This window comes from Gopherus flavomarginatus, chromosome 2 (genome assembly GCF_025201925.1).
Source record: "Gopherus flavomarginatus isolate rGopFla2 chromosome 2, rGopFla2.mat.asm, whole genome shotgun sequence".
Lineage (NCBI taxonomy): Eukaryota > Metazoa > Chordata > Testudines > Testudinidae > Gopherus > Gopherus flavomarginatus.
In genome coordinates this window covers 57,674,212-57,694,897 of record NC_066618.1, presented here as the reverse complement: position 1 = coordinate 57,694,897, position 20,686 = coordinate 57,674,212, and the positions used below count along the sequence as shown (strand labels likewise).

The following is a 20,686-nucleotide window of genomic DNA, read 5'->3' as shown; positions in this document are numbered from 1 at the left end:
CCCCAAGTACTACCTTTTTCCCTGGGTAGTCTTGAGGGACTTCACCAATTCCCTGGTGAACACAGATCCAAACCCCTTGGATCTTAAAACAAGGAGAAATTAACCGTCCCCCTCCTTTCTCCCACCAGCTCCTGGTGGATCCAGAGCCAACCCCCTTGGATCTAAAAAACAAGGAAAAATCAATCAGGTATTAAGAAAAAGGCTTTTAATTAAAGAACAGAAAGGTAAAAGAAAACCCTCTGAGAGAGATTAGCATACCAACTACTCTTACAGACAACAGATTCCAAACACAGAGGATGTTCCCCTGGGCAAAAACTTAGTTACACAAAAAAAATACCCAAATACCCAATTTTGATAATTCCCTTAATGATACCAAGACAAGTTACAAAGAAAATAAACATAAACCTATTTATCCCTTTCTAAAACTTACTACTCTGATAAGAGGCTGGTTCCTTGATCTTTTTCACTCTGGCTGAAACCGAGACTCTAAACAAAGGAAAACTTCCCTCCTTCCTTTTGAAACATCGTGTTCCCCCATTGGTTCCTCTGGTCAGGTGTCAGCTAGGCTAGGTGAACTTCTTAACCTTTTACAGGTAAAAGAGGCATTAACCCTTAACTATCTGTTTATGACATATGTGTACAAGAAATGATGATGCAGTGTGGCATAATGGTTTTATTGGTATGTGTTTGGGATAGGTGCGTTATTCATGAGTCTCAAAGCCATTCACAAGTTATGCAGGTCATCTCAAACAAATGCCAGTAAAACCTTTAGCTCACTTATCATGTAGTTTGTATACATCACATATTTTGCTGAAACCTGTTTTTAAAATGTTTAACTTTTTAATATTGTGACTACTTTCTATGTCTCTGCACCAGTAAAGCCTTCGCTACCATGAGTCTAACTGTGCCAGACTTGGAGGGAAAGGAAAAATCCTAACTAATGTATTATAGACAGATTCAGAATAGCTTCTCTATACATAAAAATTTCCCAACTTTAAAATCCAATATTGTGGCATCTAGCAGGTTGGGCATCCCAGTAAGAAGCTAGCATTTTTTTTAAAGAAAAAGTTAGTATGTGCTGGAGACATATGGGTGGGCTGAGTACAGGTAAGGCAGTCATACAGTTTAATCACAGGCAGAGTCACATACTATTTTTCAGAAACTAAGATAAAATATTATTTTTCTGCCAAGTTCATTTTTTAAAGGAAAGACCATCAGTTAGACTTTTCTATGTCAACACAGAATGCTCAAGTCCTTGCTCAGCCATCCATCCTGATTAAGCAAAGCATTTAAGCATATGCTTAAGACCTACTGATGTCAATAGAACTTAGGCACCTGCTTAAAGTAAGCATATAGTGAAGTGCTTTGCTGAATTGGGGTGGTCTTAAGCATATGTTCAAATGCTTTGCTGAACTGGGGCCTAAAAGCCATGCCAATTTCACATCATGTGATCCTATTGAAGTTGTGTGGGTGGAAGACTGCAGAGAATTTGGCCCTTGGTAGTAGGTAAAACTCTGGCCTGTCACAAGTATTTGCTATTAACAAATAGTGCCTACACCACTGAAACAATAAATCGATTTCCAGCCCCTCATATTGCATCCTGCCTCCTGATTACTGTAGAGTATTCCTTAAAATAAATCAGCCATAGCAAAACATTTCTCTTTGGTGTCTGCTCCCAAGGAGATGCTCAGCACACGGTCATATGGTCCTCAGCCTATTTAAGCAACATCTTAATCATCAGTCTAGGAGACGTAAATGCTAAACAACTTGTCGACTAATGGAAAGGCTTTCGTGCTGATGAGCAGATGTGTCTAATAGACTGGCCCATAATTGCTGATTTAGAAATTAATGCTGTAATGGCTGCTGTATCATAGAATTCATTTCCCTTCATATACACCCACACACACTACACATGAAATTGTGCTATATACACTATATACTATGTGTGTATTGTATATTATATATTTTGTTTGCAGTTATGTTATATATAGAGAAAGATAGAGAGAGGAAAAGTACACACAAAATATCTTGTCTTATATTTTTAAGCACGTGTTCCTGGGTGGTACTAATTACCCTCAACTCCCTCTAAAGTCGCCAGGAGTTGAGGGCACCTCACAGGAATACTCAGCAACCTATAGGATCAAGCTTCACAATAGTAGATATTAATAATTATATTTGGACACACTGCAGTTAATAGGTTATTTCAAACATACAGTCTGAATGCTGTAGTTTTAAATTACTGCAGTTCTATCCAGTTTCCCCCTTCCCCCCCCCGCCAAGGTTTACTTCAGCTTGCTCTGACTGCCCGCATCCCCCTCCTTCCTTTTCAGTATACCCAGTATGACATTTCATGCAAGACACTTAACACTTTCAAAGGTGCTGTATGTTTGAAAAGCATTGGCTTCCATGAACTGACACTCAAAATTATTCACACTTCCTGCCTAGTACTAAAATGTAGTTGGATCATGTATCAGTACCTATCTCCCTCCCATTATTTATTGTTCACAAAATCCAAAGGAAGTTCAGATTTCAAATATCTGAATTTGATCTCTAGAGGAAATAGCATGTGAAAAGCCCTTCTCATATTATTATTAGCACATGAGCATTAAAAGCCTGATCTATAACCTGTTGAAGGACTATTTAGAAAAGCTCGATGAGCACAAGACCATGGGGCCGGATGCGCTGCATCCGAGGGTGCTAAAGGAGCTGGCGGATGAGATTGCAGAACCATAGACCATTATCTTTGAAAACTCATGGCAATCGGGGGAGGTCCTGGATGTCTGGAAAAAGGCTAATGTAGTGCCCATCTTTAAAAAAGGGAAGGAGGAGGATCTGGGGAACTACAGGCCAGTCAGCCTCACCTCAGTCCCTGGAAAAATCATGGAGCAGGACCTCAAGGAATCAATTCTGAAGCACTTAGAGGAAAGGAAAGTGATCAGGAACAGTCAGCATGGATTTACCAAGGGCAAGTCATGCCTAACTAACCTAATTGCCTTCTATGACGAGATAACTGGCCTTGTAGATGAGGGGAAAGCAGTGGATGTGTTATTCCTTGACTTTAGAAAAGCTTTTGATACGGTCTCCCACGGTGTTCTTGCCGGCAAGTTGAAGTATGGGCTGGATAAATGGACTATAAGGTAGATAGAAAGCTGGCTAGATTAGTGGGCTAAACGGGTAGTGATCAATGGCTCCATGTCTAGTTGGCAGTCAGTATCAAGCAGAGTGCCCCAGGGGTCAGTCCTGGGGCCAGTTTTATTCAATATCTTCATTAATGATCTGGAGGATGGTGTGGACTGCACCCTCAGCAAGTTTGCAGATGACACTAAACTGGGAGGAGTGGTAGATACGCTGTAGGGTTAGGATAGGATACAGAGGGACCTAGACAAATTAGGTGATTAGGCCAAAAGAAATCTGATGAGGTTCAAGAAGGACAAGTGCACTTCCTCCACTTAGGATGAAAGAGTTCCATGCACTGCTACAGACTAGGGACCGAGTGGCTAGGCAGCAGTTCTGCAGAAAAGGACGTAGGGGGGATCAAGGGACATAATCATTCCCCTCAATTCGACATTGGTAAGGTCTCATTTGGAGTACTGTGTCCAGTTTTTTGGGTCCCACACTACAAGAAGGATGTGGAAAAATTGGAAAGAGTCCAGCAGTGGGCAACAAAAATGATTAGGGGGCTGGAGCACATGACTTATGAGGAGAGGCTGAGGGAACTGGGATTGTTTAGTCTGCAGAAGAGAAGTGGGGGGATTTAACAGCTGCTTTCAACTACCTGAAAGGAAGTTCCAAAGAGGATGGATCTAGACTTTTCTCAGTGGTGGCAGATGACAGAACAAGGAGTAATGGTCTCAAGTTGCAGTGGGGGAGGTTTAGGTTGGATATTAGGAAAAACTTTTTCACTAGGAGGGTGGTGAAGACTGGAATGGGTTATCTAGGGAGGTGGTGGAATCTCCTTTCTTAAGAGGTTTTTAAGGTCAGGCTTGACAAAGCCCTGGCTGGGCTGATTTAGTTGGGGATTGGTCCTGCTTTGAGCAGGGGGTTGGACTAGATGACCTCCTGAGGTCCCTTTCAATCCTAATTTTCTACGATTCTATGAAATCAGTGGAAAGACTTTCATTGCCCTTACTGGGCTTTGGATCAGGTCCTAAAGGCCTTTCAATAGTATATGTATTTTCTGTGTCTGAATGTCTTCAGTTATAAAGTGTTCTCTCATTTTGCAAAGCAAGTGAGATCAATGGCACTTTGTGTAGTAAATAGATTGAGAAAATCAAAATCAAAATGAATTGCAATTTTTTTTAGTTCAGTATCTCAATACACTTTGTTTTAGCATATATATATTACTATTTTTTACCAAATAAGAAAAAATATTTCTACATTTGAAGTTATCTGGGTTAATCATTTAACAAGGTAAATTTGCCTCAGACATGCGGATTAGTTATTATCATCATTAATGAAACGTTAACACAGTTATTGCAGTTTTAAATAGTTACAAATCTGTTGGGTTTTTTTTAAAGCTGACTGCCTTAATTAGTAGAGATTTGGCACCAGATGTTAAACTCGGCCTGTAAAATGGAGCAAGTAATACATATTCCCCTCACAGGAGCACTGGGGATTAAATTCACCCCTGTAAAGGAGAACAGCACCACTTAAACTGTATTTTGAGGGCTTACATAGGATAATAAGTGGTGAATAGACTTTTGCTGGCCCACTTGCTAGTGTTCACTAGTTATTGGGCCTAGTGCTCTCCCATGGAAGTCAACAGTCCAGATCAGAATTGGGCCAGATCTCACTCAGTTGAGAAGCTTGAAGAAGAGGTGTAATTATATTGCTTCAATTGTACTTTAACTTCCACTTTCTTCCAGTGCTTGGTGTTAAATTGCAGCTTAGTCTCTTTTCACTGCTGGAACAGATATAAAGTAGGTCTAAGTGTACATCCACACTACCCACCGGATCCGCGGGTAACGATCGATCTATCTCATAGACTCATAGGACTGGAAGGGACCTCGAGAGGTCATCGAGTCCAGTCCCCTGCCCTCATGGCAGGACCAAATCCCTGTCTAGACCATCCCAGAGAGACATTTATCTAACCTATTCTTAAATATCTCCAGAGATGGAGATTCCACAACTTCCCTAAGCAATCTATTCCAGTGTTTAACTACCCTGACAGTTAGGAACTTTTTCCTAATGTCCAACCTAAATCTCCCTTGCTGCAGTTTAAGCCCATTGCTTCTTGTTCTATCATTGGCGGCTAAGGTGAACAAGTTTTCTCCTTCCTCCTGATGACACCCTTTTAGATACCTGAAAACTGCTATCATGTCCCCTCTCAGTCTTCTCTTTTCCAAACTAAACAAACCCAATTCCTTCAGCCTTCCTTCATAGGTCATGTTCTCAAGATCTTTAATCATTCTTGTTGCTCTTCTCTGGACCCTCTCCAGTTTCTCCACATCTTTCTTGAAATGCGGTGCCCAGAACTGGACACAATACTCCAGCTGAGGCCTGACCAGCACAGAGTAAAGCAGAAGAATGACTTCTTGTGTCTTGTTTACAACACACCTGTTAATGCATCCCAGATTCACGTTTGCTTTTTTTGCAACAGTATCACACTGTTGACTCATATTAAGCTTATGGTCTACTATGACCCCTAGATCTCTTTCTGCCATACTCCTTCCTAGACAGTCTCTTCCCATTCTGTATGTGTGAAACTGATTGTTCCTTCCTAAGTGGAGCACTTTGCATTTATCTTTATTGAACTTCATCCTGTTTACCTCAGACCATTTCTCCAATTTGTCCAGATCATTTTGAATTTTGACCCTGTCCTCCAAAGCAGTTGCAATCCCTCCCAGTTTGGTATCGTCCGCAAACTTAATAAGCGTACTTTCTATGCCAACATCTAAATCATTGATGAAGATATTGAACAGAACCGGTCCCAAAACAGACCCCTGCGGAACCCCACTTGTTATACCTTTCCAGCAGGATTGGGAGCCATTAACAACTACTTTCTGAGTACGGTTATCCAGCCAGTTATGCACCCACCTTTTAGTAGCCCCATCTAAATTATACTTTCCTAGTTTATCTATAAGAATATCATGCGAGACTGTATCAAATGCCTTAGTAAAGTCTAGGTATATCACATCCACCGCTTCTCCCTTATCCACAAGGCTCGTTATCCTATCAAAGAATGCTATCAGATTAGTTTGACACGATTCGTTCTTTACAAATCCATGCTGACTATTCCCTATCACCTTACCACCTTCCAAGTGTTTGCAGATGATTTCTTTAATTACCTGCTCCATTATCTTCCCTGGCACAGAAGTTAAACTAACTGGTCTGTAGTTTCCTGGGTTGTTTTTATTTGCCTTTTTATAGATGGGCACTATATTTGCCCCCTTCCAGTCTTCTGGAATCTCCCCCGTCTCCCATGATTTCCCAAAGATAACAGCTAGAGGCTCAGATACCTCTTCTGTTAACTCCTTGAGTATTCTAGGATGCATTTCATCAGGCCCTGGTGACTTGCAGGCATCTAACTTTTCTAAATGATTTTTTACTTGCTCTTTTTTTATTTATCTTCTAAACGTACCCTCTTCCCATAAGCATTCACTATATTAGACATTCCTTCAGACTTCTCAGTGAAGACCGAAACAAAGAAGTCATTAAGCATCTCTGCCATTTCCAAGTCTCCCGTAACTGTTTCCCCCTCCTCACTGAGCAGTGAGCCTACCCTGTCCTTGGTCTTCCTCTTGCTTCTAATGTATTGATAAAAAGTCTTCTTGTTTCCCTTTATTCCCATAGCTAGTTTGAGTTCATTTTGTGCCTTTGCCTTTCTAATCTTGCCTCTGCATTCCTGTGTTATTTGCCTATATTCATTCTTTGTAATCTGACCTAGTTTCCATTTTTTATATGACGCCTTTTTATTTTGTAGGTCACGCAAGATCTCGTGGTTAAGCCAAGGTGGTCTTTTGCCACATTTTCTATCTTTCCTAACCATCTCATCTAGATGTAATAAATCGATCCCCAAACGCTCTGCCATCGACTCCGGAACTTCACCAGAGCGAGAGGCAGAAGCGGAGTTGACGGGGGAGCTGCGGCCATCAATCCCGTGCCGTGAGGACGGGAGGTAAGTCGATCTACGATACGTCGACTTCAGCTACGCTATTCTCGTAGCTGAAGTTCCGTATCTTAGATCGATTCTCCCCTCCCCCCTCCAAGTGTAGACCAGGCCTAAAGGAAATTAACTGAATAGACGGGGTAGGGGCAATTTACATGACTTGATATATCAACTCTGAATTTTGCCCTAAGGCAGATAAAGAGGGCAGCCTCAATTGGTTTAATTTGCACTTTCTTCCAGTCCTCTGTATGTGTATGTTACACCCATGTAGACTCCCTCAGGAATATTTATTTCCTTAGTCTTATAGCCACTTACCAATTTACACCTCAACTTAAACACAACTTCCAAATTTGGTCCTGATATGTTTGAAGGTATTTGCCATTCCATTATTTGCCCTTCACTTTCAGAATAAAATTCTAACATAAGAATGGCCATACCAGGTCAGACCAAAGGTCCATCTAGCCCAGTATACTGTCTACCAACAGTAGCCAATGCCAGGTGCCCCAGAGGGAGTGAACCTAACAGGCAATGATCAAGTGATCTCTCTCCTGCCATCCATCTCCATCCTCTGACAAACAGAGGCTAGGGACACCATTCTTTACCCATCCTGGCTAATAGCCATTTATGGACTTCACCACCATGAATTTACCAGTTCTCTTTTAAACGCTGTTATAGTCCTAGCCTTCACAACCTCCTCAGGCAAGGAGTTCCACAAGTTGACTGTGCACTGTGTGAAGAACTTACTTGTATTTGTTTTAAACCTGCTGCCTATTAATTTCATTTGGTGGCCCCTAGTTCTTGTATTATGGAAATAAGTAAATAACTTTTCCTTATCCACTTTCTCCACATCACTCATGATTTTATATCTCTATCATATCCCCCCTTAATCTCCTCTTTTCCAAGCTGAAGAGTCCTAGCCTCTTTAACTTCTCCTCATATGGGACCCTCTCCAAACTCCTAATCATTTTGGTTGCCCTTTTCTGAACCTTTTCTAGTGCCAGTATATCTTTTTTGAGATGAGGAGACCACATCTGTACACAATATTGGAGATGTGGGCCTACCATGGATTTATATAAGGGCAATAATATATTCTCAGTCTTATTCTCTATCCCCTTTTTAATGATTCCTAACATCCTGTTTGCTTTTTTGACTGCCTCTGCACACTGTGTGGACATCTTCAGAGAACTATCCACGATGAGTCCAAGATCTTTTTCTTGACTCCTTGTAGCTAAATTAGCCTCCATCATATTGTATGTTAGTTGGGGTTATTTTTTCCCATGTGCATTACCTTACATTTATCCACATTAAATTTCATTTGCCATTTTGTTGCCCAATCACTTAGTTTTGTGAGATCTTTTTGAAGTTCTTCACAGTCTGCTTTGGTCTTACCTATCTTGAGCAGTTTAGTATCATCTGCAAACTTTGCCACCTCACTGTTTTACCCCTTTCTCCAGATCATTTATGAATAAGTTGCAGGATAGCTCCCTACAGTACATTTACTAACGGTTTGTCCAGCCAAGTTTTTGTTTCCCACAAGACAGGGCTTTCCACCACTTAGCTTAGATGTCACAGCTATTTAGAGTTTTTCTTAATTTCATCATCTTATTTCTAGTTATACTTCCTCAGACTCTCCTAAATAATTCTTCTCATATCTTGCTGTGAATAGGCTTCAGATATTTGTAGAATTTTATATGTATGTTTTCCCCTCTCTGCCTACTCCAAGTCATTGTTTAGCCAAGCATAGCTATTTGGCTCTTTTTTAATCTGTTTTCATAAATCAGTCTCTCCACACTCCTTATCACTGATTGGTGAACGTCTGTAAACAGCTTCAAATTTCTCTGTTTTTCTGGAAACAAAGTGCCCCAATACGAATGCATTATCCCAAAGTCTGACAGAACAGAGCTATAATTTCTCTGCTTAGTGACATAGTTGCCTATCTATGCTTTTTTTCCCCTTAACTGCTACATCTTATGACAACCTCATCTCTAATTTGCTGTCCACTATCACTCCTAGGTCTCTTTCAGCATTACTTCTTCCCATGTTTCTGTGTTGTGAAGTGTTTTTCCCCAGAAGTTTTAGCTTGAGTTTTTCCAAGTTCAGTTTCATTTATTTATATCCTGCACTTATCTCCAACTTCTAAATCTGTTTGAATTTTTCTGACTTTAGTAGTTTTCCCAACACCTCCCACTTATCTTTGATTCTTGTTAATGTGGCATTCTCTTGCTCTGCAAGAACATTATTGAGACTATTAAAGAAGACAGGATCTAACACTTTGTGATATCCGATTAGACACCTGCTCCCAGCTTGATATATTGCTGTTTATTAGTACTTTAGTTTATTTTACTCTGCTTCTGCTCATTTTAAGTTCACATGACTGTATTAATATCTGAATCTACTAGAATTAATTTTCACAGACTGATTTTATTATACAAAATCTCTCTTGTATGTTTTCTTCTAAGTTGACAATGCTAAGTGTTCTTTCCTCTTAATATATGTCCTGAGATGTTAGCAATGGAAGTTAGACTTGTGGAGTGGCGAATGTCAGGATCACTCTCATTTCTTTTCTGAAGATAGGTTTAGTTCTCCACTTCCTTTTCTTCAGTCTTCTGGTTCTTTCCAAGTTTTCAATCACTCTTCATTTAAAAAAAATTGTCAGTGACTCCAGAATTTGGTTAATTTTGTAAGTGCATATGATCTGGTATGGATCAAGTCATTCTAAGTATTCCTTTACCTGCTCTTTATCACTAGCTGTGTTTACAATGTCTTCATTGGTCCTAAGAACCAAATCCTGGTTCCATGCATACTACTAAAACTGCTACATGCAGAGGAACGTCATGGGTGGTGGAAAGTTAGTGGCAATATGCTCCACACATTCAATGGGGAACAATTGAAAAGGAACAATCTGTCCATACACATTTTCCTCCTCCTTAATGACTGCTCCTGATCTCAGCATGTTGCACGAGTAGCTGGGGGTCTTATCGAACCCTCAGCTTCACTGATTATTTTCCCCCTAGGACTTTGGGCCTCCCAAATAGCACTAGGATTTTCAAAAGGGCAATGGTCTACTTGCAATAATTTTTTACACACATATACCCTGAACTGTGCAGGATAGTAAATGATTTTGCCCAAAGCAGATAGATAAGATATTATGCAAAGAGTGGTTTCTGCAAAGTAAGGTGACAAGTGACTACTGTGATACACTTTTGACACTATAGCATATTCCTTGATCTCTCCGAACTGCAAAAATACCCTGAGAGCCAGGGGCAGCTCTAGCTTTTTTGCCGCCCCAAGCACGGCAGTCAGGTAGCCTTCGACGGTTTGCCTGCAGGAGATCCGCCGGTCCCGCGGCTTTGGCGTACTCGCCACCGAATTGCCACCAAATCCGCAGGACCGGCAGACCTCCCGGAGGCATGCCGCCAAAAGCTGCCTGACTGCTGCCCTCGCAGGGACTGGCAGGGCGCCTCCTGCAGCTTGCCACCCCAGGCATGCGCTTGGAACGCAAGTGCCTGGAACTGCCGCTGCTGAGAGCATCTTTTTTATATCTCAGTGGGAAGATTCCCATTGACTTAAGTGAGCTTTGGATCAGCTCCATAGCTTCAAACACTACAGGTTTATTACAGTGTTTGGCACCAGTGCTGTAGTGTCTTTTAAAAGGGGAACTTCACTGTAAAAAAATGACATCTGTAACTTCCCATAAAGAGCTGTAAGTACAGTACAAATATTGTGTTTTTATGAAGACACTGCTTTCATGGAAGTCTCTGATATATAGCCTAAGTGTGATAATTCCCAACATCACAGCAGCCAGTCATAAATACCTTCCCTTTACGCTCATTTGATTTTACTAGCCAGTTTCTTTTGGCGTTGATGAGTAGTCTAAAGGAAAGGATCTGCATAGATTTGAGGCTGTTAACCAACCTAGAATCATTTTGCTATATTCCCAAATGATTGGCTTTAAGAGCTCCGATTAGTTTTAACAGCAACACTGTGAGTACAGTAAATAAATACAAAAAAGTGACTTTAAACATCAATTCTGTTGCTGTAAAATTCTAATGTATCATTCAAAATAATGTTAAAGGCTAAAGCCTGTAAGATTTCCTGGATATAAACATAAATTCCTCAAAACATCCATTTGTGACTATTACTGATGTTGTACAATGAGTCCTGCTGTGACAACTCCTTGGCATTTCTTTTAAAGCTCTAAAATATATTCAGCTTATCACTGCAGAGGACACATCAGCATTCCAAGCTGTCAGTCCCTTTCCAAGTGAGAAGTTACCTCATGCTGTAGAATTTTCTGTAGAACTTTCATGTTAAAAGAGACACAAAGATACATTTGGGACACTCCATTGCAGCAGTAACTCTGAGGACATTAAAATAACTATTTTTTCTCTTCTTCCATTTTCACAAAATAAATTTACTTTCAATGGCATATGCTGATTTAGAATCAACTGAGGATCTGGTATAAGTATAAGAGTTCCAATGTCTCTTTTAGTATTTGGGCAATTGGAAAAGTAGCTTGCCTGCAGTTTGCAGTGCTTAGTAGCACATCAAATTTGCAGGAGACAAGAATTGTCTCGCACCAAAAAGGAGAGCAACAACAGGAATTATAGTAATGCATATTTGAGCCAAAAAGAGAAGTCATTATAAATATTTACTATAAAAAAATTTCTAACATGGCCTTGCATATATCAGGAAAAGGGTTGAGCGGGGCATTTAAATTGGAATTGACCTGTAAAAAAAAATGTACAGTTGTTTCTTATTCTTCCATTCTTGTTTTTGAATGAAAATTTCTTGTTTCGTTGTACATTTTCCAAGTACTTAGCATATTCAGAAAAAATACTTAGAAAAAGACAAAAAAAATAGGAAGGAGAAGTATGGTTCAGTGTTAAGGCACAAGACTGTAAATTAGATAGAAGAAAAAGGTTATTTTCTGAGCTCTCTATTAATGTGTGCATGTCATTGCCCTGACCAAATGCCTCAGTTTCCTTATCTGCAAAATGGGGATAATACTTGTCTCACAAGAGTGTTAATTTGTAAATGTTTCTAAGGATCTTTGAAATCCTGCACTGGAAGGCATTTTAGTAGTGCTAAGTATTTCATATAACCGTATTAACTTATTACTATAACTCTTGCATTTCATCATCTTATTCCAGGGGTTCTCAAACTTCATTGCACTGCAACCCCCTTCTGACAACAAAAATTACTGCATGACTCCAGGAGGGGGGACTGAAGCCTGAGTCCTCCTGATTCACTGCCCTGGGTGGGGGGAAGCTGGAGCCGGAGCCAAAGCCAAAGCCCGAGCCCCACTGCCCTAGGTGAGGAAGGGGTCAAAGCTGAAGCCCAAGGGCTTCAGCCCCAGGCAGGGGCCGGTAACCTGAGCCCTGCCGCCTAGGGCTGAATCCCTCAGGCTTCCGCTAGGCAGCGAGACTTGGGCTTCAATCTGAGCCACAGCAAGTCTAAGCAAGCCCTGGCGACCCCATTAAAACCTCTGCCCTGTTCCTTCCCCTATTGTTCCTTACCCTCAGGTATTACTTCAAGTCTAAAATTAGACTGTCAGGTCATTGGCGAGAGCAAGCTGCCTTTGTATTTGTTCTGTAAAGAAACTAGCATCCTGTTGGGTGCTACACAAATAACACGTGATGCTATTATTTATTCGTGTTACAGATAACATCATTAGCCCTCAGTGACCATGTCTTTGTTCTTATTTTTAAGGTAAAAGTTTGGTTCCAGAACAGACGAATGAAATGGAAGCGGGTAAAAGGGGGCCAGCAAGGGGCAGCAGCCCGGGAAAAGGAACTGGTGAATGTGAAAAAGGGCACACTGCTTCCCTCAGAGCTTTCTGGAATTGGTGCAGCTGGCCTCCAGCACACGGGGGACTCACTAGCAAACGATGACAGCCATGATAGTGATCACAGCTCTGAGCACGCACACTTATGATACACAAAGAGGATCCCAGCTCCGTTCTCAGGAAAGAAATGCTATGATGGCATGCCTTCCATGGGCATCGTTTACGTATGCAAGTGACTCTGGCAGTGATTTTTTTTAAACGGTTATTAAAAATTCAAGCTTATAGTGTCTGCTTTTCTTGATTTTTAGATGGTTTACAGTAAGTGCCATGTCTTAGAGGTGCCTCAAGAGTGGGAAGCGGAAGATGAACTTGCTTTGAACATTCCAGATTTGTTTGTCATGTTTATGGACAGCGGGCAGGTATTTTTGCTTTAGCTTGCACTGAAAATTACATTGCTTTCAACAGAGGTTATATTCTGAAAAAAACCACAGTGCCACAAAATCACTGTCTAGTGGATAAGAAATGTATTTTAACTCTGTAAATATTTATCTTACAGCATTTTCCTGTCTTCACTTAGTAATGCATTAATATTAGCTGATGGCAATAATCACTCATGATGATAAACGGCTTCTTGTCTCTTTATTTTTGTTTTGTTGTCCCCAAAACAGACAATACATATAGACAATTGTGTTCAAGTAAAGAACAATACTGTAGTGTCTGATAGGGCACGTCCTTGTACCACAGACAAAACAAACCTTATGTTGCATTTACTTTCAACTGCTGCTAATAGGGTATTATTAAACTTACCTTGCTCCTCAATTCTTCTTATCTTATAACTGCCAGAATGATTTTTAGGATCATAAGGATAGTCCGGTGACCTGCCAGAAATAACATCATGTTCCACTCGTGTTAGGAATTTATTTCCACGACCCCTACCCCTAAAAATGTACACATTACTTCTACATCCTAGCTGAGTACCTTGGGAAGCACTCAGCAGAAGTATTGTTTTTTCATCTTCTGATTTTAAAACCAGCGGATAAGTTGAGTTGGCTGCTTATGTTGGTAGAAATCAAAATTATGAGGATAACTCTGATACTATGTCCCAAGTGTAAATTCAAGTCACATTTTCTGTTACAGACTTGTGTGTAAATACAGGCAAACACCAAAAATCAAATTTACCAAAACACTGATTGTACTTTGTAAAGAAAAAATGTTTAATAAATGATCCTTTTTAAATAATTCTGCTCTGCCTATAGTGATTTAATGGGAAACTTGAAAGCGTTCCTTAAAAGTCCTAAGCAGCTCTAGCTTCACAAATCCTTCTAAACCTTTGTTTTGCATTGGGCAACATAAATCTATGATTTCAAATTTGAAATCTATTTCAAACTTGATCTTGGATAAACCTTCTACCTTGATCTATTTGGGAAACTCCTTCCTTTAGCAGGAAAAAGCAACCCTCAGCTAATGATGGCTTCAGCCAAGAACAACAAGGGCAATTCAACTCTTTTTCAAGATCTAAGGCAAATATTAAAGGGATATTTTGTCATGTGTTGTGGAAATGGAGAAAAAATGGTAACTGACCAGGAAGGTGATGTAAATTGCCTTTATAAAACAAAGTTGTCCAAGACATAAAGTTATTGGCCAACATTCCTCTTCACCAAATGCAGAGCTTGATACTGTGTCTGGCCCTTGCACAGAAGGTACAAAAAGATAGAGAAGGTTCCTTGCACCCTTCTCCAGTCACACCTGCCCAAGGGCCAGGCACATTCTGTCTAAAACCTCTGTAATAACCTATTTCCCAATTCACAGAGTTCACCACAATGACTGAAGCACATCACTGGCAACAACTGGAAGACCCACAGAAATGTCCTTCTAGCCGTGCTACATTTGTCCGTACAACTTAGATTACTACAATGTCATAGCCGCCATTTCAAAACTGTGCCAGACCAGCTATCATTAATTATTGTGAATGATTCACCAGCGCTTCCAAGTATCCAATAATGACAACAGAAGAAGGGTTAGGAAAAGAGAAGACTAAAAGGCACACTTCCCCATGATCATAGGGAGCAACAAACAAAAGAACCTGCATTGTATGTTTTAAAAACAATTGAACAGATACACTGCCATTACTCAGTACTTTCAATTCAAGGATTAAGGTACTCCTTGAGCCCCAGCATAGAAGGGGTTACAAGGAGAATCCAAACTTCCCTTCCTATCACATTGATCTGGAGTGATGCTGTAAAAACACAAGGCTTGTGGTTGTGACAACTCCCAGGGAAGGGGTTGCTGAAGGTCGGTAAGGCCTCTGCTGGCTGCGAACAAGTGCACCGAGTTGCTTTGCTCTTTCTTTGAATCCTCTGGTTTTGCAACGATGTGGTCATTGAAGTGAGTGGGGTTATGCACAGTACGTAAAGTTAACTATGTATGTAAATCTTAGCAGGAATGGAGCTCTTTTGTGTTAATTAAGCCAGCCCTGAGACCAGGGCTTTGGTTGAACTTAATTTGAGGTTTTATTTTACCTTCCCTAGCTGGAGTATCTGCCCACTGGTTTACAGGGGAGATTAAGTATATTTAGCATTTTAACCATACTATGTATGTACAGGGGTGAAAGTAAGTTAAAGGACTTACCAGTACAACAGAGTCCTGAGCAGGGGCATGGCCTCAACCAGAAGAGACGGGACCTTTAAATCAAGATTTAAAGGCCCCGGGGCTCTGGCTCGGCTGGGATCCCCAGGGCCTTTAAATCACCCCTGGAGCTACCCAGGGGCTCAGGGGTGATTTAAAGGGCCCAGAGCTCTGGCCACTGCTACCTTTAAATTGCCAACGGAGCCCTGTTGCCACTACCTTGGGGCTCAAGCACAGGGACTCGGGAGGCTATTTAAAGGGCCCTGGGCTCCAGCTGCTGTGTGAGAGGTAAGTCTTTATTTTACAGATGGACAAGATGAAGCACATAGAGATTGTGACTTTTCCAAGATCACACAGCCATTCAATGGCAGAATCAGGAATGGAACCCAGCAGAACTGGTTTTCTGTCCCTGGCTCTACCCACTAACTAATCAGTTTTCCTGAATCTGAAGACATTGCACTCTTATAGTTTGTGGGAGATGCCATGGTATGAGTTAAGGACAAAATGTCAGCTTGAGCCTCCTTTCAAATTTCTTGGCTTTAGGCAACTTGTGTCTCTTGAGTGAACATGTATTTAAGCTGGCATAAATTGAGTACATGCAGTGTTTAAGATATAAGATTCACGAAATGTTTAAGAGTGATATTTAACCAGGTATGTGCTATATGGCTTGAAAGGAAGAATTTTGTACACATTTGGTGTATGTGCTAGTGTGTGTGTGTGTATGTATATACACAGATATATACACACACTGTACTAGCTTGTGTAGGGCTTTAGTGATGATGCATATTATTAGCTCAGAGAAATAAGAGATTGTTCAATATCTTGGTTAGCATTCATTTGCTTTATGGTATATTTATTTAAATTCACTTTGTGTTTAGGACACAGGATTTTTTCATGCTTTGAGGGCATTTACTGGTGAAGGCTACACAGTGGGGGAGGGGTAGATATAATAGTAATTTGAATCTTCTGACAGTTAATCGGGGTTATTGGACAGCACAATCAGAGCTTATCAGCGTCACCTGTACAACAAAAATATTCAAGGAATGTTAGTCTCCTATTACATTATTTTAAAAAACCCACATCAATGTATTAAGGAAAATAATGGTATCTTCTCCCATCAAATTTATACCACACTACTAACTCGCCATTCCTTCTCAGAATATTGGTAAATGCCCAAAAATACTCAGAAATAATCTGTGCTACATTCAGGGTGAATGAAAATTGATTATTCTAAGTATGTGTGTATGTATGTGTATATATATATAAAACTTTTTTTAATTTAAATTACATTTGAAATGTACAGATTATGTTAAGGTGTACATTTATTAGTTATTAAAATCACTTAAATGCAAAATATATTAAGTGGTACATGTTTGCTGCCAAGTTTTAAAAAAAAATCAGGCCACTAAACTGGAGGAAGTCACTTGCTAAGCATCTGGAACTGACATGCTAAACCAGCTTTTGAGCAGTAGCCTCTTCAGCAGTTGCAGGGAGATTTTTTCTTCATTTTAGTTTATTCAACTAGTTCTGTTCAATGGATAGTTCATTCAAAGTTGAAAAAACAGTTGAGAGTTAAAAAAAAAAAAAAAAAAAAGGAAAGGAAAGTCTGGTATTACTCTTCCAATCTGTGAATTAGGTATGAGAGGACCAGATCTACTAATTCTAAGATCGTGAAGGACATAGTGACCAGAAACTATAGGTAACATTTCCTTTGTTTAATAAATCAGTTAGTTTTAAATGCAAAAGATGTTTTAGAAACTTTTTTCTCTTATGCATCCAGCACATTTAAGGTAGTTATATTTAATAATCATTTAAAACAATTAAAACACTGGTTTTATGCATTTTAATTGACTGTAGATTTCTGTCCAAATAGAGTTTCACACAAATGACAAGTAAAAAATTAATCATCTAGTAAATAAGAAGTGCATCATTCACTATTTTCTAACATAGTAAAAAATGTTAAAATTACGACTATGAATGCAAATTAAATTGCATATGTGTTTAAATAAATATAGTACACGTCCCTGGTAAGCAAAAAGAAGTACCAAATTTAGTGTGAAGGCTATATTTAGTTGCAAATCAACAAGTTTTAATGGTTACTAACCAATAAGAATCAACCTTTAGGAAAATAGCTAAAAAGTACACATTTCAAAACACAATTAAAATTGAAGATTTAAATCAAGTTTCCTGCTGGCTGATTTAAATCATGATTAAAATCAGTGATTTAAATTATTTTGATGTAAATCAATCCATTCTGGTCACATTTATTCCAGAAATGTGCAACCCACTTTGACACAATTGTCTGTCTGTGTCGAGAGACCCAGTATTAAATGAATCAAGGGTATTGCAAGTGAGAATGTAAGTGTGCTGGCAGGGTTATGCTAACACACGCACACGCACACACACAAAATTCAGTTTGTCCTCAGAAGGGTCCAAAACAGTGTCTAAAAGTTTCAACTCTGCTGATTCTCAGGCCTGGTCCACACTACGCTGTTAAACCGATTTTAACAGCGTTAAATTGATTTAATGCTGCACCCGTCCACACTACACTACTCTTTATATCGATTTAAAGGGCTCTTTAAATCGATTTCTGTACTCCTACAAAACGAGAGTAACGCTAAAATCGATATTACTATATCGATTTAGGGTTAGTGTGGACGCAAATCGACGTTATTGGCCTCATTCTTTTACAGTAGCTACCCACAATGCACCGCTCCAGAAATCGATGCTAGCCTCGGACCACGGACGCACACCACCGAATTAATGTGCCTAGTGTGGACGCGCACAATCGACTTTATAATATCTGTTTTATAAAATTGGTTTTAGCTAATTCGAATTTATCCTGTAGTGTAGACGTACCCTCAGTGGGAGATTTTTAGGATGTGTGCAATTTTATAAAGCTTGTCCTGATGTGACAAAAAAACACAGGGTTTTTCCTAATGTCAGAGAATAAATTACTAATTATTATTTCTATTCCAGTAGTACCCACAATGCATTAAGCACTGTCTACACCAGTAAGAAGACATCCCTGCCCTGATATCTGAACTATCATAACATAATTTTCATCTTTGGAAATTTTATGAAACAGTTGCTTTTTTTAAAATGATATTGAACATGTTTTGTTTAATAGCTACATGAATGGAAAGTCCAGTTGAATGACCCAAGTAAAGAACTTTTGTTGTACAGGGAAATAATAACCATTAGCTTTTGTACAGTGCTTTTCTTCTACAGATCCCAAAGTACTTTTAAAAAGAAAGGTAAGTATCATTATCCTCCTTTTACAGATGGGGAATTGAGGATCAGAGAAGTAAATTGATTTGCCGAAGGCAACAGAGGTAGTACTCTCCTGGCTCTCAGTCTAGTGCCCTATTAACTGGCCCACACTGACTTGGTTTTGATGTACCATTTGCAGAGATTATTGAGACCCAGCACACCATGGCTGAGGTGAATGCAAGACTCTTTATTTTCAATTTACACAAATGCTTACCTCCTTACTATATGCGTCCTAGTGGCTACCATCGATAGTGGCTCTAAACATTCTCATACCCACACCACACCCATAAACACCCTTGGACCTTGATGATAGCCTGCTTAGGTCACACCTTTCTGGGCAGCATCCATCCTTCCCTTGGAGAGCACTTGGGATTCACACAGGAGGAGAGAGGGAAATGAGTGCGCAGGAGGATGCACATCACCCCCACTCACATACATGCTATGGCCCTGTAGGCTCAGGGTGCAAGATAGTAATGCTGAGCTGTGCAATCTTTCCACCAGATTACTTGAGTGGTGGGGTTCATCCTGTAAAGATAGGTCCCCAGGTTAACCATTGCTTATAGAGCCCTTACAGCAAGATTCAAATGGGAACCAAGCGTGAGGGAGAAATGGGGAGGGGGAGAGAAGGAGTGTTCTTGGGCTCGGAGCCTGTGCATGCATGGCCTGATCTTGCCACTGATTCCTCAATATTCATATGGCTCTTAGGGCTTGTCTACCTAGGAAAACTATACCAGTCTAAGATTGGGAGTCAATTTAAAGTGTGGTAGTTATACCAGTATAGCTCACTGTGGAGACAGTCTTGTTTTGGGATAAGAAGGCCTTTTGCCAGTTTAGATTACAGTGCTTTGGAAACAGTTTAAGCTAAGCCAAAAGAAAGCCACTCTTATCCAAGAATAGGAGTGTCCACACAGGAAAGTTATAATGACATAACAATAGTGGTTTAACTATACCTGTATAACTGGAAATGTCACCTGTGTAGACAAGTCCATATGCATCCACTGCATTTGTGGACAAACACCACATATCCGATGAAAATATTAGTGATATGCCTCCACCAGGAGAACCTCATGGAGAAACTCATTCCAGCAGGTTTGCCCATGGAGGAAGGTGATGAGGCCCTTTTTAATTTACAGGAAATCCCACCTGGTGAAAAAATTACTGGCCTGTTGGCATGTTAGAAAGTGATTTATGATCACTCATTGCTCGTCATCATATTAGAGATTAAGCAACCCAGCAATGTTATTTCTTATTCTTAAACAAATACAACATGATCTTATGTTAAAAATAAGGTATTTGCTTTACTAACAATATAGAAATGTATTAGCCACAGAAGTTTCACTAATATAAATGTTGTGTTGTAGCAGTGAATTATAAAATGGTATTTTAATATCCTTTGCTGCTAAACAGCAGAAAATGGTATTTCTTTTAAAAAATGAAGGCTAATTATAGAGACTTTTGATACTATATTGCATCAGACCTGCTTATCTTGTTCAATTATGGTAGCATAGCATGCAACATAATTATTTTCATATATAATGTATTGTATATTATAGGTTTGCAATTTTTAAAATATAAAAGTATACAGTATTATATCTAACAAAATAAAAGGGCATTCTTAGCCATGATATAAGCAGGCATGACACCATACATTTACACCTGGGCTAGAGTTTGGCCTCAAGTATTTTTTTCCAAAAGCAAAATTTGCAGATCCGATAGAAGATATATAAGTTCTATTTTTACACTGTAGTGTGATATATTGTCAGCGAGTTGTCTAATTGATTTCAAATGCTATGAACTCAATTCTCCAGTCCTCTAGCAGGCCTGTGATTGATTTCTATGGGAGTTTTGCCTGCCCTGTGACTGCCTGACTGGTTTCTGTGTCTTTTTTGTGT

General features: G+C 39.8%; 1 protein-coding gene across 1 annotated transcript in view; it reads left to right on the top strand.

Annotated features, from left to right (window-relative positions):
* The window catches only part of MEOX2 (mesenchyme homeobox 2), an 80,003-nt gene extending 65,868 nt beyond the window's left edge, over positions 1 to 14,135 (top strand). Inside the window, exon 3 of the mRNA XM_050938712.1 lies at positions 12,821 to 14,135. Within this exon, the coding sequence (XP_050794669.1) occupies positions 12,821 to 13,045 (225 nt within the window). The 3' untranslated portion in view covers positions 13,046 to 14,135. The remainder of the gene's footprint in view (positions 1 to 12,820) is intronic.
* The last annotated feature ends 6,551 nt before the right edge of the window (positions 14,136 to 20,686 follow it).